Source organism: Piliocolobus tephrosceles, chromosome 5 (genome assembly GCF_002776525.5).
Source record: "Piliocolobus tephrosceles isolate RC106 chromosome 5, ASM277652v3, whole genome shotgun sequence".
Lineage (NCBI taxonomy): Eukaryota > Metazoa > Chordata > Mammalia > Primates > Cercopithecidae > Piliocolobus > Piliocolobus tephrosceles.
In genome coordinates this window covers 34,152,754-34,174,076 of record NC_045438.1, presented here as the reverse complement: position 1 = coordinate 34,174,076, position 21,323 = coordinate 34,152,754, and the positions used below count along the sequence as shown (strand labels likewise).

Here is a 21,323-nt window from a genome sequence, read left to right as displayed (position 1 = left end):
TTTAGCTATTAAGATAATACTCCTACGCACATTGCATGTATAAGTTTTGGTGTGGATATACTCATTTCTATGGATGTTTATCTAGGAGTGGAACTGTTGGGATATATGGTGACTATGTTTGACACTTTAAAGAACTCCCAAAACGTTTTCCAGAGCATGTGAACCATTTTCGAATTCCACCAGCAGTGTACGAATAAGGTTCCAGTTTCTTCTCATCCTCACCAACACCTGTATTCTCTTCTTTATAGCCATCCTAGTGGGTGAAAAGTGGTTATATCATAGTGATTTTGATTTGCGTTTTCTTTATGACTAATGATGTTGAGCATTTTTTATGTGCCATTTGTACTTTTTTTTCTGGAGAAATATCTGTTTAAATATTTCACCTGGTTTTAAAATTGGAATTTTTTTGTCCTTTTGTTGTTTACTTTTGAGTTCTTTATATATTCTAGATACAAGTGTCTTATGAGCTAGATGATTTGCAAATATATTATCCCATTTTGTGGATTATCTTTTCACTTTCTTGATGGTGTCTTTTGAAACAAAAAGGTTTTTTTATGAGGTTCAGTTTATTGTTTCTTTTGTCACTTGTGCTTTTTGTGTTGTATAAAAAACCATTTTCTAGCCTTGTGTCACAAAGATTTACTCCTATGTTTTCTTCTTAAGATTTTTATAGTTTTAAATCATACATTCAAGTCTGTGATTATTTTGCATTAATTTTTGTATATGGTATGATGGACAGGTCCACTTTCATTCTATTGCATGAGGCTATCCAGTTGTCTCAGCAATACTTATTGAAAAGAGTGCTTTGCCCTTTGACTGGTGTTGGCACCCTTGTCAGAAGCCTTTAATCTTAACGACAGAGTATATTTATGCAGTTTCTCATCTCTTAGATCTAGGATAATAAATTTTCACCATGTGTCCGTTACATAAGTTTTTTCCCTTCTACAGTATTTTTATATTGTTGAAGGCTCATTTGTTTTTTCCATTAGCATTCTTTAAGTAAGTATTTATTGAGTGCCTACCAAGTGTTTTTCTAAGTGCTTGGAATATAATAGTGAACAAGAACCTTTTATTGTAGAGAGACACATAGTCTTAAAAGGAAACAAATAAGGTAATTTCAGATAATAAGTGATGTGAAGAAAATAGCGTAGGTTCGTGGAACAAAGAATGAGTGGGAGGGGAAGCTGCTCTCAAGAGGATGGTCATAGAAGGCCTTGCTGAAACACTTGACAAGGAGCTAGGCATGTGCTGCAAAAATCCTCATCTAGGAAGAAAACTAGCATGCTCAAGGAACAGAAAGAAGACCACTTTGCTTAAGTAGTGTAGTGAGCAAGCAAGGGGAAACAATTGTAAACCAAAAAGTTTCTGAGACAGGTCTCAGTCAGTTTAGAAGTTTATTCTGCTGAGGTTAAGGACGGGGCCCAGAAGAAAAAACACAAATCACAGACACAATCTGTGGTCTGTCTTTCTCCAGAGATGATTTTGGGGGCTTCAGTATTTAAAGGGAAAAAAACAGGCTGGAGGAGAAAAGAAGGGTATGGTCACATTACTGAATCCACAAGTTGCAAGAGAAAAGGTGCAGGTAGGGGGATAGTCAATTATGTATTTATCTTACACCCAGTAAATGGACACTTTTCAAAAGATAAGGTGAACATGGAAGCTACCTGTGGAGATAATTAACCTTTTATCTGTAGCTATCTGCTTATGAACAAAAAGAAAAGGAACTTCTTTCCTGACTCAGCTTTCAACTTAATTTTTTTTCTTTTTGGCATTAGATTATAAATTACCTCAAGGAGGAATAACACACTCTCTTCTTCTGTCTCTTTAAATTTTATATAATACTGCTTTTGCTTCTAATCTTTATATATCTGTCCCTCCACACACGTCTGTAAGCTTCTTGAAGCCAGGAAACTCCATCTTTTTTTTTTTTTTGAAGTATTAAATCACCTACCCTAGATGAATATAAATTCAGCCAAGTTGAAGTTGACTGAGTTATGTTTGGTGGAAGAATGCTGTAAAGGTAAAGTGGTAATGTATACTGTAGTCGAATCCACCTTGGAACATATTATTCACTGAAAACATTTTTTTAAAGGTTCAAAAATAGAGAATCCAGAGAACATAATTTTTTAATTTTTCTGTTTAAAACATATATTTGGATATTTTTGAGATTTGAGTAGAATAGTGTTTTTCAATTATTTGGAAAGTGTTTTTTAAAACAATAATTTTTAAAAAAGTAATTATTTTTTCGTGGTATTCTAAAACTGGATAACTGCAAATTAAGATGAGAGCTTATGAACACAAAAAGGAAACAACAGACACTGAGGTCTACTTGAGGGCGAAGGGTGGAAGGAGAGAGAGGAGCAGAAAAGATAACCATAAGGTACTGGACTTAATACCTGTGTGATGAAATAATCAATGAAACAAGTCCCTGTGACATGAGTTTACCTATGTAACAAAGCTTTACATGCACCCCTGAACCTAAAAGAAAAGTTTTTTAAAAAAGATTTATTATTTTGGCACTATTTGGAAGACTGGCTTCACTGGAGGAGTGGTACAAACTATAGTAATCTATATGTGGAGCGTGGTGAGCAATCTAGTATGAGTCCCAGCCTTCTGGCCTTGGCAAGTAGGAGGAGAATGATGGCTTTCCCTAAGAAAGTAAACAGTGGGGCAAAGTTTAGTTTAGTTCTGAACTTAACGATCAGGAGATGTGTTTTAGATTTAAGAAACATCAACATTAGAAAGCAGATGAATTGATGGAAACAAATGTTCCTGCCCAGTGTAATTACGTGATATGAAGGAAGAGGACGAGCTCGGCAGATCTAACAAATAGCACTGATGAGGAATGGCTGGACATAGCAGGATAACCAAGAGAAGGTGGCTCCCCAGAAACAAAGATAGAAGGGTAGAGGCCTAAGTCAATCTGCTGAATTTGATCGTTTGAAGTCCAGGGTTACCATAAGTCCAGATTCAGTTTTATCATGGAGACAAGGTTTGTTGTACCCGGTTGAAGACTGAAGGATTCAGATAGATGGATAGCAGTTGTGTGCTGTTTTTCAAGGAATTTAGCTTTTAAGGAAGTAATGGAATCAGAGGGCGAGTTTTAGTTGGTTTGTTTACTCTTTGTTTTTGTACTAAAATAGAAGGGTCTATGCTTATAGCCTGCAGGGAAATAGCCAGTAGGAATTTGAAAGTAGAAATTGTTTTTTGTTGTGCAGCAGGTTCTACCCTGTCACCCAAGCTGAGTGCAGTGGCGTCATCACGGCTCAATGCAGCCTCAACCTTCTGGGCTTAAGCAGTTCTCCTGCCTCAGCCTCCTGGGTAGCTGAGACCACAGGTGTGCACTGCCATGCCCAGCTAATTTTTAATTGTTTTGTAGAGATGAGGTCTCACTGTATCACCCAGGCTGGTCTTGGACTCAAGTGATCCTCCTGCCTCAGCCTCCCAAATTGCTGGGATTATAGGCATGAGTCATTGGGCCTGGCCTGAAAGTAGAATTTGGAAGAGCCTTAAGGATATCCCTAAGGGGACTGAGGGATGAATCTTGAGCATAATACTTCTCTTCCTCTATCCCTAGAAGTAAAGACAAGGATAGGTGCGAGAGGTCCGTTCTTTCATAAGTTTGGAAATGAGAAGTTCAGGGGTTCAAGACCAAATTTTCTCTGTGAAGCAGGGCAGTCAACTAAGAGAGAAAAGGAGGTAAAGGTTTTGAGAAAACCAAGATGCGTTGAGGTAAATTGCTTTACCCTAAGGAATATTGCTGGATAATTGGTTTGAGCCAGGACTAGATCTTAATTTTGAAATTGACATGAAGGTGTCATATTAGTGATCTATGAATCACCAGTCCTTGGTACCTATCAGAGGCTCAGAAATCTTAATTAAATATAGCCAAAACTTTATAGTGACTGATTCAAATTTGAATACTGGTTTTAGCTAATGTAGTAGTAATGAAGTGGTTTGGGGGTAAGATTTTTCTGGTATCTTATTGCTGTAGAAATTTTTCTTTAACAGTTACAGTGTTTTCTTCCAAATCCCTCACTTCTCTGTCCTGGCTTATAAAGAAAACATCTGAGTACTGAGAGGTCGTATTTGAATTGCTCTTTATAATACTGTAGGCTACTCATTGCTTAGACTTCACTAAGCTAGAAATCACAAGAGCATAAGCTACTCTTAAAATGTATAAGAATGTAAAACATACCTGACTTCAAATATCTTGAACCTCACTTTGGCTCAAGTTTTCTGTTTAACTTTTTCTTTGATACTGGTATTTTAATTTTTACAACAGATAAATGATTTGCAAAAAAAAAAAAGCTTCCTGGATATTATTGGTTTCTTTTTTCTAATGCCACCAGAACTGCCATCAGATTAAAATATTATCTACATTATTGTTCAGATTAGTGGAAAAATATGACAGCTATCTGGGAGAGAGAGATGAACTTGTGAACTTTTAAGTATACAGATGGCATTAACATTCTTTCTATTATAATTTAAAACCAACTTGAGGTATCATCACAGCTTGAAGCTTCATAAACAATTCTTCAGGTGAATGTAGCTTGTTGTCTAAAATTAGCTAAAAAATTAGACCTGTAAGTATATATGGAAATGAGCATTATGTATCTCCCAAAGGTTTTAAATTTTAACTAATCACTAAAAGTGAAACTAATTGTCAGCTTGCTTAATATTGTGCATTCAATTTTATGTTCAGAGCAGCAAGCTTTTTAACATGAAAATTAACCACCCCGCCCCCGTCTAGAGAATTGATATTTGCATATTTTGCTTGTCTGTTTATACCCTAAAAGAGTAGGCAAAACAGTTTTATGATTAACTTGGCAGAAGTTCCAGGTGATTTTTTTTCTTTATTATGAATTTCATTAAATTTTTATGCTTTTAGTTTTAAACTGACTTTGGCAGACTGTGGTTTTTGCATGAAGCAAACAGAAAAGTGTGTTGTGAAAAGAGGGTAGATTGGTGTAGGGTAGACTATCTTAACCAACCTTTCTGTTGTTGTAAAATTATTAAGCAATTCTTTTCCACAGCACATATTTCAAAAATAGATATTGCTTCACTCTATTTAATGGTTATTATTATTTTTCTTCCTCTAGATGAAGTAATAAATATGTACGAGCTAGCTTTGAAAATGGTTTGAGTTCTAATTTCAAAACAAAGTGCTAATAATAACAATAATAATTAACAGTTACCCCAAACCTTAGAAATCATCTGCTCTGTTAAGTTGCTACTCTCATCACTTTATGGACATTTGAATAGTCTGTAAAAAAATATGTCAAGAAAGATCAGAATTATAAAACTGTTTAGGAAGAACATATAATTATAGGTTGTAGTTTAAAAAAAAAAAAAACATTTTGTTTTGAAAGAATGGCAAGTCTTTCTGTTTGAACAGAGGCAGTTGAGTATCCTATTTTAGCTTTCCTGGTATTTTTTGTTTTTAACACAAATTTATGAAGAGGAAGACTATAAATGGCTATTGTATGTGTGTATGTATCTATATCTATATCTATATATATATATGGATATATGTAGGTGTATGTATGTGTGTGCAAAGATGTATGTGTATATACATCTTCATTTCCCCAGCATACACATGTTTGTTTGCACCAGATTTTTAAATACATTACTTGATATTTAAGATAAAAGTTTTCAAGAAGTAAAACTGAGAAATGATTCCAAAAAGAAGTGAAGGAGATAGTTAAGTGATAAATATGTTCTTTTCCATTTGAAAGCACAGAACTCTGAAAAATTGGCCACATCATCATAAATACCTAATTACCCTTACTTCTAGTGATGTTAATAATAACTGATGTTACCCCTTGTTTGTATACTACTTTATGGTTTGCCCTTGCCCATATATTCTATTTAATCTATTTCTTACTTAATGTTCATTAGTGCTTTATGGTTAACATACAAATAGCACTTTATGATACCAGTTCATCATTATTGCTTTCCTGGCACATTCCCGTTGAAGTATAGATATTATTTTTCTTATCTCCATTTAAAGATGGAAAGTGAAGCTCAAAGATATTAAATGAGTTTTTGTTTTTGGTATTGTATCACTATCGCTGATCAATTTTGATCTGTATTTAATGGATTTTGATAGAATTTTTAAAGCTGGGTGGTATTTTAGGACTGATGTGGTATTTGGCCCCTCCAACTACTTTGGAAAATACTTTTTTTTAAAAATGAGATGACATAATAGTTTAGTTACTGAGAACTATATTAACATATGGTCTTAATTGACTTTTTCACCGAATTTGCTAACTCTCTGCTCTAAGAGAAAAACCTAAACCAAGATATACTGTTTATTATCACTGTTTAAAAGCAGAAAATAGAAAAAAATTTACAAATATGTAAATAATGAATCAGATAAAGGGCATGTAACCAGAGCCCTGTATTGTCTTATACAGAACATCAAAAGGAAAATTTTACATACTTGCACAGTAGAACTTCTCTGTATGGTTTTCATTATTTAAACAAAACAAAATGTGAAAGGAGCTCTTTTAATATAGTAATATTTATATGCCATAAATGATCATTTTGTTAATTTACAGATTACGTTTTTGAAGTGAATTAGAAATCAGACTGTCAATTTCTCCAAAATAGATCACATTTTATTGTGCTTTTTGAAAGTAATGAAAAAGATAAAATGATTGATTCGTTAATAATGAAAAAAAGATTTTTTTTTCTGAAATGAATTCTGATTTACAAGATGAATTTACTTATAAACATTTCAAGCTTTTTCAGTGAACTGTTTATTTTCCTACAAGAGCTATAGTTAAAATGTTGTGTTTATTATGCATTTCATTTCTGTGAGATTGGTAGTGTGCATTCAGATAATCATACTAGGTTTTGTATGTTATAGAACATTGTATTTACATACAGAAATTTTCCTTGTTATTTTAATGATATGTTTAAACAGTATCCTAAGAGTAAGATGTTTTGATGCAATGGAAACTATTTCACATGGCAAGTTAGGTTACAGCTGTGTTATCTGTGTCACCATGATGTATATAAACATGAGTAGTACAGGTGTTTTCTGTGTATCTCTGAAAAGGAAGTACCTGCTATTTCACTAAAATGCTAGAGAAATGTGAATGTGAAACATTTTTACTCTTCCTTAATTGAACCAGTCAAGGAGTCATTTTTATTTCTTTCATTTCTTTGCGTAAGAAATGCCTAAGACCACTCTAAGTTATTAATAATGTCAATTCCATGGTGAACTTTAGTAAGGCTGATTTATTTTCATATAGCTGTGTTCTAATTGCTATTATATTTTTTCCTTGATGAAAATGATTATCTTTTGTAAACTTTACAAACTAACCATGTACATGATTACCACTCCTTTTGACCTATCATGTGTCCTGGTTTGTATAATAAGCAAATATTTCTCATCCAGTTTTTGCATCAGTAATCCAGGAAATTACACTGTAATTTCTGATTTGTTTTCCTAATACAGGTCAACAAAAATCTCTCATTTACTTCACCACCAGCAGTCTCCTCACAACAGTCTAAGTTAAAGCAGTCAAACATGCTGACCACTCAAGAGATTCTACGTCAGTTTGGTTTCACTCAGACCGGTGAGCCCCTTTCTTACTTTGACAATTCTTTTAAATGTTCAGATAGATGCTCGTTTTGTTGATGAATATCACTTATTTCTTTAGAAATAAAGCTCATAATGGTCGGTTTTCACACTTGACAAATTCTATTCTAGCATCTCTTTTGTCCTTAAAAGCACCAAGGTTATTTCAAAAGTAAGTTTGGATTTGGTAACGGTAGATACACTGAACCTATGTGCTGTTAACAGATAATAATTTAAAACTAGCAAAACAAGTGAGTTTTAAACCTGTATGACGTTAAATCTGATTCAGTTTCCCAGTTAAAGAACTCATCATAGATGGATAATCCCATGTTATAATTCATTTCAAGGAAAGCCAAGGTAAATTACATTTTGGCAGAAATAGGATGTAACCTGTAGTGATGTCACATCCCATTAAAGGGCAAATTAACAAAATATGCAAAAAAGCTTGTTACAAAACTATACTGAATCACTGAAGTGAACTATACAATTATTTTGGCTAATGTTTTAAATGAGTTTCAATAAGGTTTTTAAAGAATATCAAAGGAAAAACATCTAAATGAGAAATGTTTGTTTGTGGTATTGAAAGATGACTTTTTCTTTTCATTAGCTGTATGTTTTTGACAGTATTTTTTCTACTACTAAATTCTTTTAGAAAGGTAGGAAAGCTGAAAATAACAAAACAATTATCTTTTACAAAAATTATATGAAAAAAATTTGAGTATGAGAAGATCAAAATAATTTACTTAGAAATTTGAGGACAATATATACCACTTTTTTACCTTGAAAGTATTTGGAACTTACATATACAAGTTATTTTAATATTGGTGTATAGGTTACATATTATAGTGAGAAAATGCTTGGATTCACAACTCTTATGCTCAACCCTGGCTGTGCCTTTTATAACCCTCATTACCTACAAACCTAAGGCTCTTCATTTGAAAACTGAAAATGATATTTACATTATATATTGTTGAAGTTTAAATGAGATTGCACACATGAAAACACTGTAAGCATAAGGTACTGTATGAATATAACATATTTATATTGTAAACATGATGAATATGTGTAAGCTAACTTTGAACTACTTTGAAATCTAATTTCAAGTCACTGTAATAATTAGTAACAATTATCTCAAACCTTAGAAATGTTTAATTTGCAGTGTTCCAGGTATCTGCCAGAAACTAAAGTAATAATGTTAGCCATTGTTATTTCCAGTGGAGCTGCATCATATACGACCTCTTTAGATTGTTCTTTTCACCCTAAATAGATACTTGGCTTGGCTTCAGACCTTGTCATGTTTATAACTAGGAGGGAGGGAACCTCTCTCCACCACTCTGTCCCTACCAACTGTCTGGGAACAAACTTTTCATTCCACAATTCAGGATTAAAAGCTTAGAAGATAAATATCTGATTGAGTTAATATATTGTTTAAAATTCATTTAAGCAGTATCTTATGTCTGTCTGCCAACAAGGTATAGATAATAAATACAAAATTTTTTTTTATTTTTTGTAAAGGGAAAGGGCAGAGGGAATAGGTAGGAATGCCTTTGAAATGGGAAGAAGGATTACCACTGAGACAAATTAAAGGGGAAGAGGGATATGATAAAGGCAAGCCTTTAAACTTCATGATTATACATAGGATTAGCTCCATTTCACTTCAGTTTCCATGGCCATGTAGACCATAAGAGGGATATTTATATCCCTGCACATACTATCTCAGAGGCATGACGATTAAGCCATTTGGTTACTAATACGCCTAACCGCATTTTAAGGCATATCTTTCTTAGAAATGTCATTGAGATATCACTGAACAGAAAAGTTACAGAAGCATAATATGTGGTCCATCTCAAAATGGCCAAATTAATCTCTTTTATTAAGAAGCCAGTGTTTATGAAAAAAAAATCCTGCCTTAGGAACCAGGTGAGCTGGTGTTCAGACCTAACTCTATTTCCAAATGCGGAGTCTTGAGCAGTTTCTTCAGGCCAAAGTTTTCTCATCCCTCCAAATAAGTGAGGGCTCTGGCTTTGGTGAGTTTCTGTCTTAAAAATTCTGTGATTCTATTCAGCGTTCAAATCAGTTTGTAAAGTGGATAAATAATTAAGTGTTGATTGTAAAAATAATCTATTAGAATCTGAAATACATGACTACAAAAACAAATCATGTAAATAGAATGTTTAAAAATAAAAATCTCACTGAAAACCTATCTGAAATATGCAAGTCACATCTGTCGATGTTTGCCTTTGGACGGTATAAAAGAAAGCTATTTACACAGAGCTAGTAAGCATGAGCCCAGTAGCACTCATGCTAGGAGACGTAAGAGTAAGGGTTGATTTTATATATATGTAAGTGGGTTTACGTGTTGCAGTGCTAGACTCTGAAGTGGGTTTATGTTCTATTGTAACTTTTATTGATCGTATGCAAGATGAGTTCTAGGTAACAGAGACTACTAGAAAAGTAAGCATTTCTCTCTTCCTTGGTTTGTATTCCTCACAATTTCTAGAATACTTCATTTATTCATTCTAAAATCATTTTAAGTGACCACTTTGTTTAAGGCCCTCTATTTAGCCTGTGGAGTAAATGTTGCAGTCTCTGCCTTCAGGAACCTCTAGTCTGGCTAGGGAGATAAGTAAGTATGCACCAAATTAAGTCAGAATGTGACAGATTCTGAAATCACAGTGTAAACAAAGTGTCACCATAATAAAGAGGGATAGGAGAGCTAAAACATTCTCAAACTTTATATGTTCCAATAGAACTCTTGGTTTTTTTGCCCCAAAAACCCTTCCTTCCACCTCCACTTCCCCTACTACCAAGTCTCCCTAATCCCAGTACTCCATAGCGCCATTCACACAGTTGTTTAGGAATAACTAGGAGCCATTCATGATTACTCCTTTTCTCTCGACTTCCCTCTTTCCCACTTGCCCATGCTGTATTTGGAGTTCAGCCAATCTTTCTCCCCAGCTACAAAATCCCATTGCAGTAGTCCCTGTACCTACTGCAGTAGCCCTGAATAAAGTCTTTCTTACTGTGCTTTGACAAGTATCATTGAATAATTTTTTTCTTTAACAGTACTTAGAAGAGAGCTTGGTATGGCTAGGGAGTGGTTTGAGTCTTGGTTTAACTGGAAAAGGTGAGATGAACATGTTTAAGGTGAACTAAGTTTGCAGAGGTAGATTGGGTCAAATCATACCACACTGAGGAATTCACATTTTATTCTCTAGATCAGGGGTCCCAACCCCCCACCCACACCCCCAGGTGCACAGCAGGAGGTGAGTGATGGAGCTGGGAGCATTACTGCATGAACTCTGCCTCCTGTCAGATCAGCGACATCATTGGATTCTATTATGAACTGCGCATGTAGGGATCTAGGTTGTGAGCTCCTTATGAGAATCTAATGCCTGATCTGAGGTGGAATAGTTTCATCCCAAAACCATTCACCTTTCCTCATCCCCTGCCCCCAGTCCATGGAAAAATGATCTTCCATGAACCTGGTTCCTGGTGCCAAAAAGGTTGGGGACTGCTGCTGTGGGTAAAAGAATTATCCAAGGAATGAATATGAAAGGGATATTCTAAAATGTATTTTTTTCTTTGAATACAGCTGGCATCTGTATGAGGAATAGGTTACTTGTATCCAGAAAAGCTGGATACAATTCCTATGAGATGCTTATTTTAAGAACTGTTCATTAAGCTGTTAGTCTGAGTTCTTAACAAATCAGATAATCCTATAAAAATTAAAACTATAGCATCTTCCCTGAGTAATTTTTATAAGAAAAAATATAATTTTAACATTTTTGTTAAATTTTAGGGCATAGCCCATCTAAATGCCTCACCATGTAGTAAGCATCTTATATTGTGTATCAAAACTGTTTCCATACTTTTCTAGTGTAATAAAGAAAATCTATAAAACAATAACAGCAACTTGCATTTGTATGAAAATTTATAAAGTGCTTTCATATATATCCTTATTTGATCATCAACAAAACTCTCTGAAAAGTAGAGTAAACATGAAAATCATGGGGAGTGAAATCATTTTAGAGCTTCTGGGACCTTAAAACTTGTATTACTCGATTTCTGTACAGTAAAACTGAGAATCAGAGAGGCTGACATGTTAGAATTCTCATAGCTAGTGGCAGTCACGTCTAGCTCAGTACTTCTCATCCTCACCATACCTAACTACCTATTCCTGGACGATGGTACATGTTTAGGGAAGTGAAGTAGGCTCCCTGCTCACAGCCCTCAGGGAGACTGTGTCTAGAGCCACTCCTTCATTCGTTGTCCTAACACATTGCCAAGGGGGCCCTCTGGCTATGAATATTACCTTCTTTTTTTACTAGCTTTAGAGTTCTAAGATATATTGGAAAGTAATAATATAAGCAGTGTAACTATTTGGAAAAGGTGGGGTTTCTGAGACTGAGGTGTCAAGGAGGACATCCTATTTCCTGAGGATTAATGAACTTACATCTTTCTTTGACCTTTAAATATAATTCTGTTTGTCAGTTGTTAGATTTTTTTAAGGTTTGATTTCCAGTAATTATGGTATGTAGTCTCCAGTCAAATCAACTGGCTCTGTACAGAGAAGTTTTATTCTGTGTTATTTTATCTGAATCCAGATCACACTCAACCATCTCAAGAGTCCCTGCTATCGAACAGGGATGTCCAATCTTTTGGCTTCCTGGGGTCACATTGGAAGAAGACTTGTCTTGGGCAGCACATAAGATACACTAATACTAACGATTGCTGATGAGTTTAAAAACAACAACACCACCACAAAGAAAATCTCATAATATTTTTAAGAAAGTTTATGAATTTATGTTGAGCTGCATTCAGAGTCATCACACGGCCTGTGGGTTGGACAAGCTTGCTATAGAACTAAGTTTTAAAATGTGGATTATTCAGTAATAAAAATCAATCACTGTTATGGGTACGCAGGGGAGAGAAATTAGCAGGAAGTGTTACTACTGGCAATGGGGAGAGAAATCAGCAGAAAGCGTTACTACTGGCAATGGGGTAGTTGTATCATCTTTGCATATTTATATTTTGAAGGACAGCATATTTCATTTTATGGACTTTGTATATATTTTCACAGCAGTGCTCTAAATTAAATTTAATTCATATTAAATAGATAAATTGAGTCAAAAGAAAATGAATCATTTTATTAATATGACTTTATTCATGCACTCTTCAAATTATCTTTATTAATTGTAAACTTACAGTGTGGTGATAGGGATAACATGATTTTTTAAAACTATCAATAGCTTCTGCCTTCTCCAAATTGTATTTATGTTCTCCGTTAGATCCTGTAAAACTATGTTAAACTTTTATACCATAAACCAACCATTTAATCTAATATTTTGCCATGTCCTATTTTCCTTCACAGTGAAAATATTTGATTCAAACAAAATCATAAAGTTAGTCAGTGACTGATATTGGTTAAGAGATCTGTCAAACTAACTCTTGTGCTTCTACATGTTGAATAATATTTGAAGAACTGTTTTTTTTTTTTTTTTGAGACAGAGTCTCGCTCTATCGCCCAGACTGGAGTGTGGTGGCACAATCTCAGCTCACTGCAATCTCCGCCTCCCGGGTTCACGCCATTCTCCTGCCTCAGTCTCCCATGCAGCTGGAACTACAGGCACCCGCCACCACGCCTGGCTAATTTTTTGTATTTTTTAGTAGAGACAGGGTTTCACCGTGTTAGCCAGGATGGTCTCCATCTCCTGACCTCGTGATCCGCCCACCTCGGCCTCCCAGAGTGCTGGGATTACAGGCGTGAGCCACTGCGCCCAGCCATATTTTGTGTTTTTTAACACAAAGCCTCGCTCTTGTCACCCAGGCTGGAGTGCACTGGCACGATCTCAGTTCACTGCAACCTCCACCTCCCGAATTCCAGTGATTCTCCTGCCTCAGCCTCCCAAGTAGCTGGGATTACAGGCACCCACCACCACGACCGGCTAATTTTTGTATTTTTAGTAGAGACGGGGTTTCACCATGTTGGCCACGATGGTCTCGATCTCCTGACCTCGTGATCCGCCCACCTTGGCCTCCCGAAGTGCTGGGATTACAGGCATGAGCCACCACACCTGCTCAAACAACTGCATTTTTTCATTCATTTTGTGTGTCTTTGAAAGTATATACTTATATTCCCTTGACTAACTCTTAAAATTGAGAGTTATTTTTCCAGTTAAATTTTTTATTGTTTTTAAGATTTTAGTATATTAAAGTTTTAATTTTTATAGAGAAATGTAAAACTTTTTAGACAACTAAAATGTGAAATGAATCCTGGATCATAATTTCATCAGAGATTCTGTGATATTCTTCTATAAGCTATTGTAGAAGGTAGATTACATCTAAGCTGGAAACATGATGATTCTTGTATTTCAAAGAAAAAACATTTGGGCAAAAATTAGTATTTAGAATGACTCTCAATAAACACAGCTGATGGTAAAAGGGGGTTTCCATTTTAAGGAAGGTAAAATGAGCTTCAAAGACTTTCTCATCTCGTCAGAATTGGCAGAGCTTTCTGTTAGTATTACTTCATGAACTTTAAACTGTTAATTGAAAAAGAATGTTTGATTTAATTCTGGTTTCAAACTTCCATAATTCCAGTATTTCAGGTGGTAAGATAGGTGAAAGGCATTAATTCACTATTGTAGATTAATAGGTAATCTACAAAATTAACTGATTTCTATAGACACATGCCCTGAAATGTATTTTTTGGTACTAAAAATAATCAAAAATGTTTTTATTATGCAGTTTTTAATGGCAAGAATTTGTTTTCCAGTCACTTTGCTGAATTCAATACATGTATATTATGGTAGAAAAAAGCACTAGACTCAGGGTCAGCCAGCCAGAAGAAATGAGCCTGACCTGGGATCCCACCACTTCCTGTTTTGTTAGGTAGTTCGCTTTGTCTCTTTGAATAAATGTCTCCACATTTCCTACTTCATAGAATTGTCAGAATCAACACAATACGTTTAATACTTTGAAACTCATAAAATACTGGGAGAATAAACAGTATGAGGTTATGGGAGGTTTTTTGATTTTTTTTTATTTTTTTTTTTTAGTTTGAAATTATGCAATTTGTTTTGTTACCAAAATAATGGAAGATATCTTATTTTAAGACATGACTTAATAAAATTTGTTAAGTGATGATTATAGGAAAAAGAACATGTCAAAGAGACAAATAATGGATATAACATTTTTAGAAGCATGCCAAAAAAGACATTAAGATGAAGTAATTTCAAGAAGAAAGTTGTCAAGCATCTTAAACTTGAATAATCCACTAGAACACTTTCCAAACTTTAGCTTTCTACGTGAGTACCATCCTTAACCCATCTTTGGCATGTAATGAGATAACATTGAGATTTTCAGATGATTAAAATCAAAGTACTCTGTCATCTGTGTAATCTGGCCAAAATCGACAGGGCATGGGTTCAGTGGGGCACAGTCCTTTATTCCACAGATGTTAAAATAGAGCAAAAGTAACAACAGAACTCCATGTGCTAGCCTCTGTTTCTCTTAGAATTTGACCACCTCTAAGATCATAATCCCCAGAGACATCAGAAAATCTTGAGGTACTTCATGTAATTCCATTTTGCAACCTGTAGTTTTTCCTCCCTTAAGAAAATGCTTTTCAGCCAGGTGCTGTGTCTCATGCCTGTAATCCCAGCACTTTTGGGAGGCTGAGGCTGGAGATACTTGAGCGCAGGCGTTTGAGACCAACTTGGGCAACATGATGAAGTTCTGTCTACAAAAAATACAAAATAGCCAAGTGTAGTGGCATGTGCCTATAGTCCCAGCTGCTCAAGAGGCTGAGATGGGAGGATCACTTGAGCCCTGGAGATCGAGACACAGCAAGACCCTGTCTCAAAAAAAAAAAAAGAGAGAGAGAAAAAAGGCCAGGAGGGGTGGCTCACGCCTTATAATCTCAGCACTTTGGGAGGCTGAGGTGGGCCAATTACCTGAGGTCAGGAGTTCAAGACCCGCCTGGCCAACATGGTGAAACCTGTCTCTACTAAAATTACAAAAATTAGCCGGGCATGGTGGTGGGCACCTGTAATCCCAGCTACTCAGGAGGCTTAGGAGAATTGCTTGAACCTGGGAGGTGGAGGTTGCAGTGAGCTGAGACCACACCACTGCACTCCAGCCTGGGCGACAAGAGCAAAACTCCATCTCAAAAAAATAAAAGGAAAAAGAAAAAACACTTTTATATAGTATATAACATCAAAATGGGAGAAAGGGTGCTTGTTTTTTTTGTTTGTTTGTTTGGTTGGTTTTTACCAAAAATGTTTTGTTACAGTTGTTTATTGACAGAAGCACTGATATGTGGAGGAATGAGCTTCGGATTAGGAGTTAACACCAAATTTCTAATTCAGCCTTTATCACTCAGAAACCACTTGATGTATTCAACTTCTGAACTGCTTGCAGTAGGCCAGATGATATGTTTAGTGCTAGTTGTTCAGATTAAAAATTATAGACCCTGCCTTCAAGAGTCGACAGTTTTTTGTTAGAAGTAGACAGTTATTCACTGCAGTGTGATCAGTGTTCTCCCATTGGTAAATGCTATAACAACATAAAAATGGTAAAAAAATTTTGTGAATATATTAAAGCCTAACTCAGACTTACGTGACTGGGGTAAGTTAAGAAAGAATTTAAAGACACTGATTTCTGAATCGAGTTTTAAAAGAATCAGTCCCCCTTTAAAAGAGGAGGGCTGTGGACTGTAGGGTTGAGGAGGGGAAACGGCTTCTGAAGTTTTTCATCTGTAAAATGGAGGTTCTGATGCTTCATTTCCTGCTTTTCAAAAATGCTGTTACAGTGATCTAATGTGATAACAAGCACTATGAAGTCACTTTTTAAGTGCATAAGCAACCAAATGTAGGTTATTAGTATTACCTTTAATTTCTCTAGCATTAATTCAGCAAAAGTAGCTTAATTGGAAAGAAAAAAAGTTATGATAAAAATGAAGACAACAGGATGAAAACTTGTATATGTCAGGGAGGTAGTCAGACTTCCTTAATCATCTGAAATCTGTTCCGTCTAATCTACTGAGGACCAAGAATTACTCCTAAAACTAATATTGATTTCATTTCATACCCTTTCTCTAGCCTCCAATCAACACAAAAATCTTGGAGGTGTGACAGTTGCCATATTTGGATTTTTCTGTTAATCACATGGATTTTTCCTTTAGCATGACTATTTTATATTCTCCTTCCACAAATCCTTTGTTTGTTAGGATTTCTTATTGTTATGATTGGATTCTCTAAAATTGATATTTGATTGGTACATTGAAGTATAAGGAGTCATTTTAATATCCTGTATCAGTATTATACTAAGTAACTATGCAATGATCTGAAGTAGATTAACTATACTTAATCTACTAAGTATTAAAACTTATTCCTCACTTGAAGACCAGGTGTGGTGGCTCACACCTGTAACCCCAGCACTTTGGGAGGCCGACGCAGATGGATCACTTGAGGTCAGGAGTTCAAGGCAGGTGGATCACTTGAGGTCAGTTCAAGACCAGCCTGACCAACATGGTGAAACCCTTTTCTACTAAAAATAAATTAGCCAGGCATGGTGGCAGGTGTCTGTAATCCCAGCTACTCGGCGAGGCTGAGGCATAAGAATCACTTGGACCCAGGAGGCAGAGGTTGCAGTAAGCTGAGATTGTGCCACTGCACTCCAGCCTGGGCGACAGTGAGACTCCATCTCAAAAACAAACAAACAAAACTTACTCATCACTTGTGATGAAAGCCCCTGTATCTTTAATGATAAATGCCACTTGAACCCGTGTTTCTAAACATGTTAATAATTTAAAATATGCTTTCACACTTGTCATTTCTTAATTTAAGAATCATTTTTATTAACTCTAGTGAATATTAATGTTCTTAATGAATGGTTCTTCATGTACAGGGATATGCAGTTAGTGTCCCTGTTGGGATATTAAATTTCTCCTAATGCTGTCTGAGGGGAGAATGTGAATGCAAACTTTGCTTATTTAAATTAACAGAGACAAATGAGCTTGAATCTGCTCGCTGTTTCCTAGCCATTTATTTTGTAAGAAGCTATTTTATATGATGTTTATATGACACATATGGTTCCAGTCTCATAATTTCAACTTTTTTCCCTATCTGTTAAAAATAGAAAACTTAGTGTAAGCTTTTCTTCGTCAGTCACATTTATTTGCAAATTGATGTATTTCATTTAAAACCCTTCTAAATTCAGTTATCAAAGAATATTGTAGCATTTTCCTCATAGATAAATTTTAAAAGTGAAATAATTATATCAACAATGAAAAATAAAAAGCAAGCAATGGAAGACCATGAACTACAGGAAATTAAAATGAGATCTTATTGAGTTAATGAATATGAAAACTACATAATTTAATGCTACCATAGCCAAAGTATGAGCTAGATCATTTAATTTTTATTTTATAGAATTCTGATGTTTACCTTTTCCAAACCTTTCCCGTTGATATATGATAACTTCTTAAAGACTTATAGAAGTTATTTGCATAGAGCATCTTTTTAAAAAAGATCAAATGTAAAACTTCTGAGAGTTTAGGCACAATTGGACAGAGCTGTTGTATGGCTCTGAAATATACAATCTAATTTCAGAAAAGATACTCAGCCTCAAACTTATGTGGTAAAATATGTAAGCTGTTTACATGTATAACAGAAATATAATCATTGCCAGGAGCTCCCTGAAAGAAGTGTCTATATGCATCTGTATTTCAATCTTCTGTCTCATTTCGTGTCCTATATGTTTTGTTTTGTTTTTTCTTGTATTGATGTTTTCTGACTGCCATTATACCTTCCTAAATCAATCGATGTTTCCTCTGTGTTCAGTTTTTTTTTTTTAATCTGTTCATGTATCCTGTGTTTTTCTTTCATGCCAATGGTTTTTCCTTATATATCTGATGATCCTTAGTGTCTTTAAAAATGAAGAACTGGGTACAAATATGATTTCTTCTGTTCTGAGAATGGCTCTACAATCTCACTGTTTTCTTCACCTAAGCAGAAAGTATATTGAAAACTCCATATACATGGCTAGCACAAATTAACTGGCAGCTTATGTTTGGGGTAAACAAGTAAAGTGAATGGGCCCACCTATGATACTGTCATGCAAGTTGCCAAAATGAGAATAACTGGGACAGCATATCCACACTAAGAAGGCTACATGCTTCCCAGATGGTTCACGCTATTATTTTTAGAGACAATTCCACTGTGGTTTGTTTTGTTTTTGTTTTTGTTTTGTGGCAGACTGTTAATGCTGGGCATCCTTCTTTTTCTGGGGATTTCACAGCCTGTTTAGCTTAGGTATTGTACAAATGAATCTTCATTACTTCTCCTGGTTTTCATTCAGGTTTTCCCCTTTCCAAATATGCTGATTCCAAATTCACAGATTTCATAGTCAGATAGCTTCTGTATCTACTACAACTCTCCAATAGTGTATTCCGACAGATGTTTCTAATCGTTTTCCATCTTCTATAAATTTGTTGAAATCTCTCATCTCTTCTTTTCAAGCTCAAAAGGGACCTTTTCATTGCTAATTCTAGTGGTCAATTCTTTGTTCTTATCTTCACCTATCAGCAGCATTTGACACATTTGATCACTTCTAAATACATGATTTCTGGGACACCACATTCTCTTGGTTTTCCTCTTATCTCTTTAGGCACTCTTCATTGTCCTTTGCTAATTCTTCCTCTTTTCTTCCATGTCTTACAAGATTGTTTCACTGCAATTTGACCCTGTTTTATTCCCTGTATATGCCCACTCCCTTGGTGATCTCATGACTTTAAATAAAACTCATATGTCAGTGATTTTCAAATGTTTTATCTTCAACCCTTACCTCTTTTCTGAACTGTAGATGTACACAGTCCATTATGGTAGCTAGAGGCTGGTATAACATAGGAACTCAATTTTTAATTTTATTTCATTTTAATTAATTTACTTTTTAGGGGGTGAGGGGGATGGAGTCTTGCTCTGTCACCCAGGCAGGAGTGCAGTGGTGTGATCTCGAATCACTGCAGCCTCCGTCCCCCGGGTTCAAGTGATTCTCTTGCCTCAGCCTCCCAAGTAGCTGGGACTACAGGTGCCCGCCACCATGCCTGGCTAATTTTCTTATTTTTACTAGAGACGGGGTTTCACCATGGTGGGCAGGCTGGTGTTGAACTCCTGACCTCAGGTGATCCGCCCACCTCAGCCTCCCAAAGTGCTGGGATTATAGGCGTGAGCTACCATGCCTGGCCAATTTACATTTTAAAAACCACATCTGGCCAGTAGGTACCACATGGGCCAGTGCAGGTTTATAAAATCCACTTCATTATCTGACTCCCAGCAAATCAGATGTTACAATATAAAGAATAGATTACCAGTTAGAAAACCGAGTGCAAGTAACACATTTAATAATAAAACTTGCCTACATGTTGAAGATTTTGTGGTGGCATTTCATCATCATGATTTTGAAGACGTTATTAATAAGGAATTTTGGTTAACTTGAATAGGGACTCTAGAAGTGTCTAATTGTTCTTATTTAAATAAATATGTGAGATTCTGGTAGTACTTAGCCAGAGGGCAGAGGCATTTGTATTTAGATCCAGATTCTGTTGCTTAATGCTGCAACTTGAGCAAGTTATTATTTCATCTCAGTGACGTGTCGTTTGAAAATAGAGGACAGGAAAATGTTTACTACAAGTGAAAGTTTTTAAATACCAAGATTTGTTTGTCTTACGGTGCAACAGGAATAATAGATTGTATCTTTATAACTATATTCAGAACTACTTTAATCATTGAACCTTTTAATTTTAAATTTATCTAACTTCCCAGTAAATTTTAGAAAGGGAAAGCACTGTGTTCTTAGAACTAAACCTAGTAAATGTCTTATGTTAAAATCTATATTCCTATAGTACATGTATATTATTTCTAAATATAACTTTCAGGCATATTGTTGAAAACATTTCAATAAGTGGTTTTTATTATATAAAGTAGAAGACTTTAAAGGTTTCAACTACTTTATCGGAACATAATTTATACCGTGGTGAAAGTAGTAAATGTTTTGCAACTCACTGCTTTGCCTCTAGGGTAAAGGGAGCTCAGTAATCAGTTTACTCAAAGGTGAGAATTGAAGGAAGAATTACAACAATGCCATATGGCTGCAACAGGTGAGAGGGTTGGTTATAAAATAACTAAATTATTATGACCAGGCGTAACTTTTTTTTTTATAGTTTGAGAATATGACTACATTAATATAGTTTACTATCAACCATAAAATGCATTTTATAATTTTGTAATCTCAAATCGAAATGGACAGTTCAATTTTTAAGATAATTGGGCATACAAAATGTTATAAAATACGTTTCCAAATACGTAGATTTTAAAATACGTTTTTCTATAACTTTTTTTTTTTTTTTCTGCTAATACGCTTAATACATGCCTTTGAAGAAAATGAATATTCTGTTCTGGCTGAGCAAGATGGCTCACATCTGTAATCCCAACACTTTGGGAGGCCGAGGCAGGTGATCGCTTGAGCCTAGGAATTCGTGACCAACCTGGGGCACATAGTGGGACCCGTCTCTTTTAACAAAAAGAAATTTTTTTTTAATTATCTGGGAGTGGTAGCACATGCCTGTGGTCCCAGCTACTCAGAAGGTTGAGGCAGAGGGGGATCGATTGAACCCAGGAGGTTGAGGCTACAGTGAACCATGATCCTGCCACTCCATTCCAGCCTGGGT

At 35.3% G+C, this 21,323-nt stretch overlaps 1 protein-coding gene across 2 annotated transcripts in view; it reads left to right on the top strand.

Annotated features, from left to right (window-relative positions):
* AHI1 (Abelson helper integration site 1) overlaps window positions 1-21,323 on the top strand; it is a 227,370-nt gene that overhangs the window by 96,286 nt on the left and 109,761 nt on the right. For both annotated transcript variants that reach the window (XM_031935545.1, XM_023230652.1), the window contains exon 22: window positions 7,469-7,589. In XM_031935545.1, coding sequence (XP_031791405.1) covers window positions 7,469-7,589 — 121 coding nt within the window. The remainder of the gene's footprint in view (window positions 1-7,468; window positions 7,590-21,323) is intronic.